General features: G+C 45.5%; 1 protein-coding gene across 1 annotated transcript in view; it reads left to right on the forward strand.

Annotated features, from left to right (window-relative positions):
* LOC105277177 (tight junction protein ZO-1) overlaps positions 1-13418 on the forward strand; it is a 31149-nt gene extending 17731 nt beyond the window's left edge. Inside the window, exons 1-17 of the mRNA XM_011335364.3 lie at positions 1364-4268; positions 5416-5585; positions 5746-5948; positions 6257-6685; positions 6892-6952; positions 7043-7193; positions 7520-7671; positions 7752-8046; positions 8158-8329; positions 8599-8824; positions 8901-9075; positions 10611-10820; positions 11081-11425; positions 11543-11778; positions 11949-12150; positions 12271-12692; positions 12983-13418. Of these exons, the coding sequence (XP_011333666.1) occupies positions 4074-4268; positions 5416-5585; positions 5746-5948; positions 6257-6685; positions 6892-6952; positions 7043-7193; positions 7520-7671; positions 7752-8046; positions 8158-8329; positions 8599-8824; positions 8901-9075; positions 10611-10820; positions 11081-11425; positions 11543-11778; positions 11949-12150; positions 12271-12692; positions 12983-12986 (3648 nt within the window). The 5' untranslated portion in view covers positions 1364-4073 and the 3' untranslated portion in view covers positions 12987-13418. Of the gene's footprint in view, positions 4269-5415; positions 5586-5745; positions 5949-6256; positions 6686-6891; positions 6953-7042; positions 7194-7519; positions 7672-7751; positions 8047-8157; positions 8330-8598; positions 8825-8900; positions 9076-10610; positions 10821-11080; positions 11426-11542; positions 11779-11948; positions 12151-12270; positions 12693-12982 lie in introns of the transcript that reaches the window.

The raw sequence follows: 13418 nt of genomic DNA on the forward strand, positions 1-13418 counted from the left end.
ACGAGCATGAGTTTTCCTAAATTGCATTTTAAAGAACAGGTAGCGAGAATTTCGTTACGAGAGCTAAAAATTACGATCGGCATGAGACTCCAACTTTTCAATATTTTCAGATTCAGATTTCAAAGATCATCTTTCCGTGATATTGCAATGGGAGATAGTTGATAAAATTGATATCGGAGTTTGTGTGTGATAAGGAGGAGTGCAGGAGCGGTCTCAGATCTAAATCTATCGATCTCTTGATCTCTAAACTTGGAATCTACATTGACCGGTCTTTGAACTGGCCGTATGGCGTCAGAATACATTTCTTCATCGTACGTTTTTGTGGTCGTTCAAGGTCAACTTTCATTCCATTTATGGAATCATAAAGTCTGCTTTTTTTAACTGCACCTCCTTAAGCTTTCTATGGTTAATGAAGCAGCAATATACAGCTAGGAATTAATAATGAGGAGAAAGGAAAATATTGAAGTAAACTATGGAAAGTTTAAAAAGAATATCTCTATAAACTGTCGCTCTGATTTAGTGCCTAAATCTCCAACGAACTAGCGCATGCAGATATTTTACTAGTATCGCACAAAGCAAAGACAATGCGGTACAACTTGTCAATTTTCAGTGACCAGCGATGATCGATATTTCAAATTTCAGTGAACGATCAGCTCGAAGGCACGTTTCTACAATATATTTTTGCATCCTATTAACATTAACATTCCACGGTTGAAAATTTCTAATCGGCCTTTGAGTCATCAGAATCTAGGCATCTGCATTCGTTCGTCCATTGCTTAATTTTTCTCTTCTTTCACTGTTGCCATTCTATTGTGCAGCAGTTCCTCTTTTCCCCGAAGGTTTCTATCCGCCTCTATGGAAATGTTCGGGAAATGCAGAAAAGTACGGCAGAGGCTCGATGACTATTCCTTCCGGAGCGACTCCCATCCTTGTTCTGGCCACGGTATCCCGCGGCTCGGGGACAAAGAATAGAGAAACGGAAAGCGGATACCTAGGCCGCGACAGCAGAATTCCAGCTGGTGTAAGGTGTGTCATATTCCAGTTAATGTCTCTCGTAGCCCCGGCCCGTGCGTGCGTGCGTGCACATGAGTCCATGCACGAACACTCGCCCACGAAAGCCGCATACACTCGCAAGGGCGAGACGCTGAGGTCCGACCTCTACCCACAGTCTTGCCAACTAAGCGAACCGACCAGGCAAAACCGGTGTCGGCACGACTCTCGTATCCAATCCTCTTCTCTTCGCCCTTCTCGCCACTCCATGTCCACCACTCTCCTCTCTTCCGCTCCCCCTTGGCCGCGCCGATCCTCCTCGCTGGTCTCTCTCTTTCTTTCTCTCTCCCTCCGTGACGCTCTTGTGCGTTAAACAGTGCGGTCTCTCCGTCCTTCTGCGTCCCTGCAGTCCTCGGCCGATTCCACCTCGACCAGTCGACCTGGCGATAGAGGAATCAACCGTGCTCTCCTCTCGCCGGGATTCTCTTCTCTGACCAAGCAAAAGGACCCTCTTGGTCCCCTGGCGTGGTTCGCCGCTTCGAAATTCCGATCTCCGCGCGGGGAACGGTGTTCCCGCGGATCTACGGAGCCTGTTGGCTTGCTACCGCTGCTGGATCGGAGTACGCACGCGAAGGCCGAGTGTACACGCGCGTGCGGCACGAGATGCCGAGATTCCGCTCGGCGAGAATCATTCGAAGTGGTGCACCGCGCACCGGAGTGCGTCGCGATGCGCAATCAGGCCCGCGAATGCGCGAGTGAAACGTGCATGCCGATCCGCGATTGATTGCGAACGATCCGACGACGAAGATCGGAGACCGCACTCTTCCGATCGCCCGATCGGAACGAGCGTTGCTGCGAGTGCTCGGCGAGTGTTGCTCGAAGCTGCAGCTGCAACTGTAGTGCCGCATACCTGATCAGGTCGCGGGGGGAACGACTGAGCACTGCGCCTGAGACTTTGAGTTACGAAACCGAAGGGCGCGTGATCCGATCATGATCTTCTGAAAACCTGAACGTGTAGTCCTGAACATTTGCGCGACTCGTAGTTTCAACTCCTGAGAATTTGTTTCAGTAGTGCTGGTTCAGTGATCTTCAGCTCGAGTTTGAGCTGAAACTTGGCGAGCGAGTCGCGGAGTGCTCGGTGCTCGGAGGGTGCTTTGATTAACGGCGCGATTGCATCAGTGATCGTGCCGGCTAGATGCGGATTGCTCCGACGATCCGATCTTCCAGTAGATCGACGAGTAGGGCGAGGTGAAGACGAGCGAGGTCGTTTCAGGCGCGCACGGCGATTTAAATCGCGGTCCGGTTCAGGTTGTCTCGTTCCATGGAGCGGCCGTGGAGCTGGTCGCGTAGCGGGAACCTGTTTGTGTCGACGGCCTTCAGCGGGTTTTTGGAAATGCGCTTCCGGTCGGCGCGGGGCGCGGTGTGTCTTTGCGGCGCGTGAGAGGAACAGAAGCGAGAAAGAAGTGGAAGAAGACGGACCAGAGGTTCCGCGGGAAGCGGCTGTCGTCGCGATAATTATACATTGTGCTTAAAGCTGTCTCGTTATCGGAATTACCGCGCGTGAGAGCATCTCGACGATAGTTTTCGGCGCAACGTGCACATACCTCGTCGCGTAATCGTGTAAGCGCACGAAGAGTGTGTCAAAATCGAACGAAAACGTGTGTCTCGTCTGAGAAGCGAATCTGCGCAACGTGGTAAGAAACACTGTTCCGAATCGTGGGAATAGAAGCGAAATAATTGATCCGAGAGGCTTGTGATTGGAAGCGTTCTTCAACGTGATCGACAAGTGTGTCCTCTTTCTTTTCATTGATTGAGCAAAAATCTGAAGTGAAAAATCTGAAGACGATCTGAGAATCTTGAGGAACTAGAAGAATTGATAACTCGCTATAAGAAGAAATATATATATATATATAAAATAATATATATATTATTGTAGATTTGAGAACCGTGAGAAACCTGTGAAGTATAGAGGACAAATCGCATGGAAGCCCCGTGCAAACAGATTTAAAGGCGGTAAAGAATAATTCCACAAAAACAGCGAGCAATTAAATTTCTAATTACAGCTTCGAATCGTCGTTAGAAATCTGTGAGAGAGGAAGAGTGTTTCGAAGATCGAACTTCCAGATTATCGAGAGAACGGATTCGAAATCGAGCGTCCGGCAAAGAGCCGTGTGATCCTCGAACGAAAACGAGCGCTTCACGGTACATCGCGTCTCAAGTCCATTGCGAGGGAAAAAGAGGCGCTCACGAACGACGGCGACCACGACGAGGCTGTATCGAGAAGCGTGGCTGCGTGATCGAGCAAGGCGAACGGGAGCGCCGAGTCGTGCGGAGAACGGAACGAAGGAGGGAAATTTGCGTGGTAGCGAGAAGAAAAACGGGTCAGTCGTGGACCACGAGGTTTGCCGTTCGCCGTTTCAGACGAGCTCAACATTCGCGAGAAGAAATCGCGATCTAGAATCGTATTATTCCTCTGCTGGAAATAAAAGCTGCAAGTGCAAACTCCGCGCGGAAGGTGAAGAATTCCACTCTCACAGGCGTGGAATTCTGCGAGAAGATCTCTTAGAAGAATTCTGTGCGTGTTTGTGGAGAAATCGTGAAAGACACGCATCCGCGGTTGCGAAGTTTCATTTCTAAAAATCAAATTTGAGGAAAGTCAAAGGCGTTTCCTCGGGAAGATAGCTGCTCAAGACTCTGAGTGATTTAGCCCACACGATCGAGAGGCCCGCCGGCTGCTTGCTTTGCAAGAGTTACGCGGACCCCCTATTTACTTCGTACCCAGCGATCGTCCTTACGCAAGAGCCGCGCGATCCATCGGTCGGCGCGATCGCGCGTTCACCACGTATACGGGTGTGCATGATGCGATTGCGGTGGAATTGCGGCGATCGGTCTTGCGACACGAGACGGTCATCAGGCACTACGCGAGTGATCCCACGTGATTCATGAAAACGCGGGTGTCCGGGGCAAGAGGGATGCTTGTTGGATCGCGGATCAGCGGAAGCGCGCGAGGGAGCGGCCCGTGAGAATCGTCTTGGTGGATCGCGCGCTCGAGAGGGTACGGAAGACGTCTACCACGCAGCAGGATGGACAGGAGCGATAACAATGTCGTTGGGGTCGGCGGCGGAAACGGAGGTGGCGGTGGAGGAGGTGGCGGCAGCGTTGGAGGCGGCATCGGCATCGGCGGCGGCTGTCACGTGGGAAATTCCGGATCCCCGCCGAACTCCACCTCGTCGACTCACGGCACGATGCACAATTCCTCCGGCGGGTTCGACGGCCAGGTAGCGCATCCCGAGATCCCCATGGCCGATATCGGGGGCGCCATAAATTTCCAAACGCAGTTCCGTTACCCTTCGAATGGTCTCGATGAATGCCGACTTTTCCCCCAGCACTTGAATTATTCATCAGGATCCGTCGTTACGGTAGCACGTTGGAAAAATTATTGTATATTATTGGAAATTTGAGAAAATGGTTTATACCAGTGCGCCACTTCTGTTGCATACAAGCGCGCGCACACACGTGTCAATTTATCAGTAATCAGGAAAATTACATCTGAGGATTGTAAATGATCACTGGGGCGAATCAGCTACTTTCTTCTGCATTTCGCGCTCGGATTCTGCGTCACTATCGCTTCCCCTCTGTTCAGATTCCTGCATGTACAGGATATGGTACTTGATCAAACGTGGGATCAGACATAGTTTCCACTGCGTGTGTCACGTCTACGAGGTCGATAACTCTCGCCATTTGATACGGGATATTAGATTATCCGGCGATCGCTTTCGCGCACACGGAGATCTTGTAACACGTGCTTCCAGTGATTCACAAGTTCCATCGGGCTAAATTTATCACGGCGAATATCTTCGCGGGACTTACGCGGGATTTTAACAGCGTAACGCACCCTGGTCACGGCGCCGGGTTCATTGTTCCCGGCCGTTGTGTCGGCGAAATATAATTATCGCGGCGGATGAATGCTTGATGATTATCGTTAATTTAACCGGCCTGTATTTCGGTGAAAACTCACCGCAGAGTTAGAAACGCATAAAGTTTCGTGGAATGCGTATAATTACCCCATTGTGCTCGCGCTTCCACGTGCGTAAGACATGGAATTTATGTGTTTTAATTAAGTAATACTGTTGTCTTGTAACCGCCAGTTAAACGATGCGTTATTGTACGCAAAATGTTAATTTATTTATTGATGCAAAAGTATGCGCGACGCGATCTGCTTACCAGTCGTATAAATACTGATCACGTAAACACAATCGAGATGGAGATTCTCAAAGAGATTTAAAATATTTAAAGTGGTTCAAACATTAATGAGGGATTAATCGCACGTTACGTTTCTTCGGGCCTTCTCATACTCCTCGTGTGGACGTTTTCATCGTTTTATTAACATTTCCATAAATTTTACTTTTCCTTCTTGAATTTCAGACTGGAGACAGAGGCTGGGAGATTCATCACGTTACGGTGACCAGAGTGCCCGGTTATGGCTTCGGCATAGCTGTGTCAGGGGGCTGCGATAATCCCCATTTCGCTAATGGCGATCCGGCAATCGCGATCTCCGACGTGCTGAAAGCCGGCCCGGCTGAAGGAAAATTACAGTGAGTTCATTAGTAGACGAGAAACAAGTCTCTCTTAATGCATTAGAGCAATTTTTTTATATACGTATAGTCCGGAGAATCTCTTGTAATTTTTGTCCTTCTTATTTCTATTAATATACATTTGATTAATGTAATTATTGCCTGATTGTATCATTCATAGAGTGAACGATCGTATCATCTCCGCCAATGGGGTATCGTTGGAGGGCGCCGATTATGGGGCAGCCGTGCGAGTCCTGCGGGATTCCGGTTCTACTGTTTTATTGGTTGTTAAACGAAGAACTTCCTCGAATTCATCCGGCTGTCTGGGCAGCATTGCGCCTCAGAATCATCGGCTCACCCTCACGCGAAATAACAAAAAAGACGGTATGCAATTAAACGTCGTATAACAATAATGATCGGGCACGATAATTGAGAAACTCTCAGTCGAACGTAACGTTAGCGAGATTTTCTTTGATGCTACAATAAAATCTTTTTGAAACAATTATTATAATTAAATTATTTACATAATCTAGCTTAATTAAAAAATTTCTTTATAAAATCTTCTTTTCAAATTAAAAAATATTTCGTTTTCTCGAATTACTCTCTGAATTTTTTTCTCAGCAACGCGATCTTACTGAAATTTACATACTTTTGTAATAGCATGAATATTATAATGTTACTCCGATTTCTAGACTTCGGCATCGTGCTGGGATGCCGATTATACGTAAAGGAGGTTACGCGAGAAAATATCGGAGTGAAAACCGGGGACGTGTTAACCCGGATAGGCAGCGTGGCCACCGACAATATGAGTCTGAAGGAAGCTAGAAAGTTAATGGACCAGTGCAAAGACAGACTCTCAATTGTAATTACGCGGGATAGCTCGTGTTGCCACGTACAGCAGCAAGGTAAAGGGGATACCGGTGAATACCTGTCGGGAGCGAGTTACAGTAGTCAGAACTTATACGTTCCGCCACCTACGAGGCAGCCCTTGGACGACAAGAGTAATCTCGTGCCGAGAGGCCGTTCGCGGGGTCCGCTGATGGACGTGTCTCTGAGCCAGTTGGATCTGCCAGCTACGCCCACCATGGATCCACCTAGGCCACCCCCGCCCAGACCGGAAGGTACTCATGTCAATAATTAATTATTATTATCTGATTAATAACATGGTCATATTTGAGCAATAATTGGCTTTTTGTCATGTATAAATTTTGAGCAATTTACAAAAATAAGAATTATTTTGTTCGAGTTGGTTCTTGTGCGATATAGTTGACGAATTAATTAAGAATAAAACGGATTTTGACTAATAGCGTGCTTTATTGTTTTATAGATTATTACAGTACTCGTAGGCAACTGTACGATGAAGATTCGGTTCGCACGAAGCAGCCAATGTAAGTCGATAAAATGTCATTCAGTTTTCTGCAGCCCGTTAATACTGTTGTGTGTATATAATATTCTTTTTTGGTGTTACATGTGTATAGGCCGGATCCTCGATTCATCACGTTCCAAAAGGAAGGCTCGGTAGGCGTGAGATTAAGTGGCGGTAACGAAACTGGGGTCTTCGTGACTGCTGTTCAAGCGGGAAGTCCCGCGTCGCTTCAGGGTCTTCAACCAGGAGATAAAATTTTGAAGGTGAGTTGCAGAGTGTGCAGCAAATACCGATTTATCTATATTTTATCCTCAGACAAAGTAAATTCGTCATTTAAGGCTTCGCATTTTTAACTAAAAATAAATTAGAATAACTGAATTAATTATTGATAAATTCTCTTACTTTAATTTTAAGTTTTGATTAATTCTTATTTAAAATAATTTCAATTTTATATTTCTGATCAATGGAGAATTTAAAAACGTTCAATTAATATTTTTCCAAAAAATCCAAAAGAAAAGATAGACTTTAGAAAAGATTATTTAAAGATTTATGAATATTGCCGAGTATACATGTTAAATTGTTGCGGCAGATCAACGATATGGATATGAAAGGAGTCACGAGGGAGGAGGCAGTGCTGTTCCTTCTCAGCTTGCAGGAGCAGATCGATCTTATAGTGCAACATCGGCGTCAAGAGTACGATCAGATCGTTGCGTCCGGCAGAGGCGATTCCTTCCACATAAAGTGAGTGATAACTTAGAGTGAATTTTTCTAATTTGTAAACGATGACAACTAATAAAATGTGTATTTTTGCGAAATGCTAGGACTCACTTCCATTACGAGCAACCGCAGAAGGGCGAGATGAGCTTCCGCAGCGGGGACGTCTTCCACGTGATAGATACTCTCCACAACGGTGTCGTAGGATCCTGGCAGGTCTTCCGAATTGGACGAAATAACCAGGAGGTGCAAAAGGGCATCATACCTAACAAAGCCCGGGCCGAGGAGCTCGCGACCGCACAGTTTAACGCGACGAAGAAGGAGATGAGTGCCAGCGAGAGCAGAGGGAGTTTCTTCAGGAGAAGAAGAAACAGTCATAGGCGTTCAAAGTCTCTGGGAAGGGTACGAACTCATGTTTCTTCTTTTCTTCTCAGAATAATTAGTATGCAGATATATAGTGAGCATGGTTAATTGAAGTAATTAATTTTTACATATTTTTTGCACGTACTTCAGGATCATTGGGACGATGTAGTGTTCTCCGACAGCGTCAGCAAGTTCCCGGCCTACGAGCGCGTGATCCTGAGACACCCCGGCTTCGTGAGACCCGTGGTTCTTTTTGGACCCGTGGCTGATCTCGCCAGGGAGAAACTTCTCAAGGATTTCCCTGATAAATTCACCTCCCCGCGTGAGTAAATCACACACACATGTTCCATTAACTTTCGTTTATAATAATCCAATAATAACCCAATCACGAGGTAAAATGTTGCGTGATGAATTTTAGTTCGAGGAAAGAGATGTGTTACTTTTACGCGGTTTTTTAGCGCCATGCGTTAACTTTCTCTTTCACATTATTATCGAGACATAAAAGTATAAAGTCTCGTTCAAGAAATTCAGGTTTACAAATGTTTAGATGTCAAATATTGCTGAAAACTTATGTAGAATTCGATTTTGCAGAAATGGAGAGCCAAATGGAGGACGGTACGGGAAAGAACACCAAAACCTCTGGCATCATTCGACTGAGTGCCATCCGAGAGGTGATGGACAGAGGCAAGCACGCGTTGCTGGACATCACTCCGAATGCCGTGGATCGCTTGAACTACGCCCAGTTCTATCCGATCGTGATTTTCCTGAAGGCCGAGACGAAGCAGGTCATCAAAGAGATGCGAGCCGGCATACCAAAGTAAGAACGTCACCGAGGTGTGGTCTCAACCACGTTGCCCAAGCGAAAGATTCTACTTCGTTATGCATAATTGCAGATCGGCACACAAGAGCAGTAAGAAGCTCCTGGAACAGTGTCAGAAACTCGACAAGATCTGGGGACACGTGTTCAGCGCGGTGATTACTCTGAACGCACCGGAAGCTTGGTACCGAAAACTCAGGGAGCTCATCGATCGCCAGCAACAGGGTTCGCTGTGGATGAGCCAGACCAAGGTGAGACTCACGATTGGAATTCTGCACGCGAGTGATGACTTTACTTGATGCATAATGAGCACAAGAAAGTGCAGCTGAAAGCAACACGATTATCGGGACGGTTCTCGACTACTTTATTCCGTCTTCTGTCTTCACCTTTCTCAAGCTTAATGACCATTTGAGAGAGAAACACCCGGAGATAAAAGGACTGAGAGATAAATGAACGAGTAATGGTCTCTCTTTCTTTTCCTCTGTGCGGTGTTCTCCAGTAATACGTTTCCATTTGTTACTTCGATTTCTGACGGTGTTTCTCTCAAATGGCCACTTTACGAATACCACGAACTCTCTTCTCGTCGCTCGTATATACGTTCTATTGTACGGCGACTCTCAGCGTGATCTGGGCCTGTTCGTAGCCGATGCATAGCCGATCCACGGTGTGGGACCTGTCGCATTCGTCTGCATACGCTCATATTCCGTCCCCTGCCCTGCCACTCCCTCCGCTTCCCAACGATAACGTCGTGTATTACGACGAGAACAGAAATCACGACCCGCTCCTGTCACATCATCAGTCATCGATGCTACCCGCTATCAACGTATCCATTCCCATCGGAAAACCTCCCCCACCTCCCCGACCACCTCTCCACTCAAATGTCATCCGCGAGCAATTTTTCGGCTATATATGAATCCCGCTTGCTCGAACCCTTTAACTGCCAGATTCGAATTGTCATTTTAAAGGATTTATTTCAATCACCGTATATGAATGAGCGCGTACATATTAACTTTCAATTGGAGTTTATACTTGAAATTTGATTTGAATATAGATTTGAGCATTTTTGTAATATAGCATATTTTTATTAATACTACTTTACTTTTTCGCACAATTTATTTATCATATGAGTATAATTTCTTAAATATAAAAAGAATATATACTTTATTCTTTGCGCATTGGTACATAAATCTAATACATCTTTTACATTTAATTGTGATGCATAATGTTTCATTCTGTACTGGCATTACACGTACAATGAAACTAAATTAGTTAAATTACGCGAAGACATTCCGTTAGACAGTTACAGTCAAGTTGTACGCGACTACTTGTAGCAGTTAAAGGGTTAATCGTGCGTGTTCTATGTTTGCATTTCTCTGATTTGCATGCCTTCATCTATCATAATTATCTGTTTCTTCTTCTCTAAACTGTCGACTTATCAAACTTTCCAGCTCCACCGCTTTATAATCATCATTTTCAATGTGTGTCGCATCGTATGCTTCTAAACGTACTTTCTGTTTATTGCTTCTTTCGCATTCGTTAAAGCGATCATTTTTTACTTATTCGTAAAATGCTTTCTTAAAATCGCAAAATATGTAATTGCATATTTATAATTTCAACATAACGCAAAGTATCGCGCATAAATGTAACAGTTCATCGCATTCGCTCGTCGATCATATGTACTGCAACATGTTCGAAGAACGCAAATTTCATTGTGTCGTCTGATTATTATACATACGCATATGTGCCATCTGCGTAACGTGACGTCCTTTGTGGTCTGCGCTCGTAGCCGGAAGAAGCCCTCTCGGATGACTTCCTATTCCCGATGACTTCTCGCCTCTCCTACGCTTCCTCCCCGGAGAGCGATCTGGAGCTGAGCCCGGCGCCCGTTATCCCTGGCACATTGGGCCCGCCATCGCGGCTGAAGAGCAGTTCGGACCCCAGCATCGCCACTCAAGATGACACTACCGCGCCGCCCCCGTATTCGACGAATTATCAGGTAACGAGGTTTGCTCAGTACAACACTCTTGTATCCAGTCAGTAAATTAAATAAGAAATTAGTTAAGTAATTGCCTTAATGATAAAATAAGCGAATATTTCCTAAATAAAATCCAATTGTAATTTCCAGAAATGTTTGGTGAAACTTTAGTGGTTTACCATGGAGTTAAATATTTTCAAACGTATACACTCTGATAATTATGATCTGTTATTAATTAATTAACGTATTAATTGATTATTAATTGACGTATTCATTCGTAGCAAGCATTCGAGCAGCAAAAGAGGAGGTCGCAGGGCGGAGTAGGAGACAGCAAGTACGGCTTTTCGTTGTCCGGTCAGATGAGCAATCAGTCCGGCTCGCCGGAATACCTGGGCAGCTCCTTTGAGCCTAGATCTCCTCATCATAGCCCTCCGGATCTTCCGCCGCGGGTCGATCGAAATGCCAAGCCGACTAATCAAACGCCACGGGGTACGATAGGACGTTCCGCCCAGGAGCGTTTAGGGGTGAACAAAACCGATTCTGTCCTGGACATGGGAAATTACATCAACGCGACTCCTCACAAAGCGAACGCCACATCATCCCTCGAAAGGGCACAGCCGAAAGCGGTAAGCCTTGACTCGTGCTTTGTCTTCTTTGTTGAATCTCTCGCCTTCTCTTTTCTCTGCTTTGTATTTTAATAATTGTATAATGTATTAACTCGATTTGTATGTATGCGTACGCAGGGAAGTTACGACAGCATGTCCTCCTACGATTCGTACAACAATACCAATGGAAACGCGAACTACGCGCCGGCAAACTTGAATACGTCGTCAGGTCGCCTGGGCCCGAACGTGCCCGATGATCTCAAGAGCACCAGCATGCCAGCGAGGATACATGATCCGTACAGATTCGCTAGATCCACGGGGCAGCCCATCCCTACGCACGATGCTCCAACGCGAACCGATTATGCCAAATATAGGTACGTGCGCCTTTTTGTTAAAAAGTGAAAATATTAAGCAGAAAATAGAAAATAATTGCGTAACTAATTATTAATCCTATACTGGATAAGCATAGATGTTTTAATTGTTTCACTTTATTTTTAACTAAATCCGACCTTTCAGCTCACACTATTTTCTTTGTATGTTGCAGTCGATCCACTGACTACAAGTCGATACCGATGCCGCAAAACAAGCCGGGTGGCACGTACAAGCCGATTCCGCCGCCGAAGCCGAAGAATTACAGGCCGCCGCAGACGTCGCTTGGTCAGCCGGAGAACAATGGGAACGACGGGGGTAATTCGTATCAGCACTCGAAGAGTTATTCCATCGCCACTTCGCACGTGCACAATGGGGTAATTATACACGTGTATTTTATGAGCAAATAATTTGCCTCTTCTCCCTCGGGAGGGATTTTCTTATCACCGAGATTTCCCGAGATGCACAATGTTACGTAATCTTTTATCTTCATTCAGGTAGAAAGCAGCAACAGCAACATACAGCGCAACAGCGGCCAGTATTACTACAATATTCCGCCGCCTGGCCGCCACAATGAGAGCAATCTCATGAACTCGCATCACAATCTAAATCATCTCGCGTCTCCGACCCACAGCCACAGCCTCAGCCACACGCACTCGCATTCGAGTCCCCCGGTGACCACCACGCATTCCCACAGCAACAGCGCCGGCCAGATCAGCCTTGGTCTCACGCACAACCGGAACAACGCGAATCACAATGGGTATATGCACAGCAATCATGGACCCACCGGCCCGATGTATCCCTCTGCCAACCCCGGACACAACAGGGAACCCAGCGGCCTGGACCTGGCTGGCAGCCGGGAGCAAAGGGGCAGCGCTTTCGAGCTTTATCGAAAACCGGTTCATCATTATAACATGAGGTGAGCCACCGAAGAGTTTTGAGAGGGACACTTGCGAGATTTAAACAATTCCAGAATTTATTAAATCATAAAATTTGAGAAATTGGTAAAAGCAATTGAATATGATATAATAAATTACGACGAATTTAAATTACACTAATTTGATTTGATATTTTGGCGAATTTGTGAAAAGGATGGATCACATTTGCTGTTGTTAGAGTATTGTAATTAATTGATTTTGAAAATTGAGAATTTATATTCTTCAATTCGGACGACTGCGATTTACAGAAGTGCATCGTTGTATGTTGCAGTTAACGTGTGTCCCGATGCAAGACTCACTTAGGACGAATTAATACGAATCTTATCGGCAAATGTGAATCGTGCAATGTCATAGACGTAGGAAAATGAAATTGCATTTAAGATCACAACTTAAGAGTATTGTGCCTTTTGGATCTCGGACCAAGAGCGAATTGATCTTTAGTTTTAGAACGCTAAGACATCAATGAATTCCTCAACTTTGTGAAGAAGTACTTATTTTTTATAGGAAGCAAAAAGTGAACTTTAGATTCTGCGATACGAAATCGTAGGGCAATTTAATTATTAAATTAAACGTTAATTTAATAACGGAGCATTACGATATAAGAGGAATGTTAAAGATTATCATTGATGATTGATGTATACGTAATTGTTTGACGATGATACATAAATCGCGCATTTATTCGATAAGATTAACATGAAAAGATATTT

Source organism: Ooceraea biroi, chromosome 11 (genome assembly GCF_003672135.1).
Source record: "Ooceraea biroi isolate clonal line C1 chromosome 11, Obir_v5.4, whole genome shotgun sequence".
Classification (NCBI taxonomy): domain Eukaryota; kingdom Metazoa; phylum Arthropoda; class Insecta; order Hymenoptera; family Formicidae; genus Ooceraea; species Ooceraea biroi.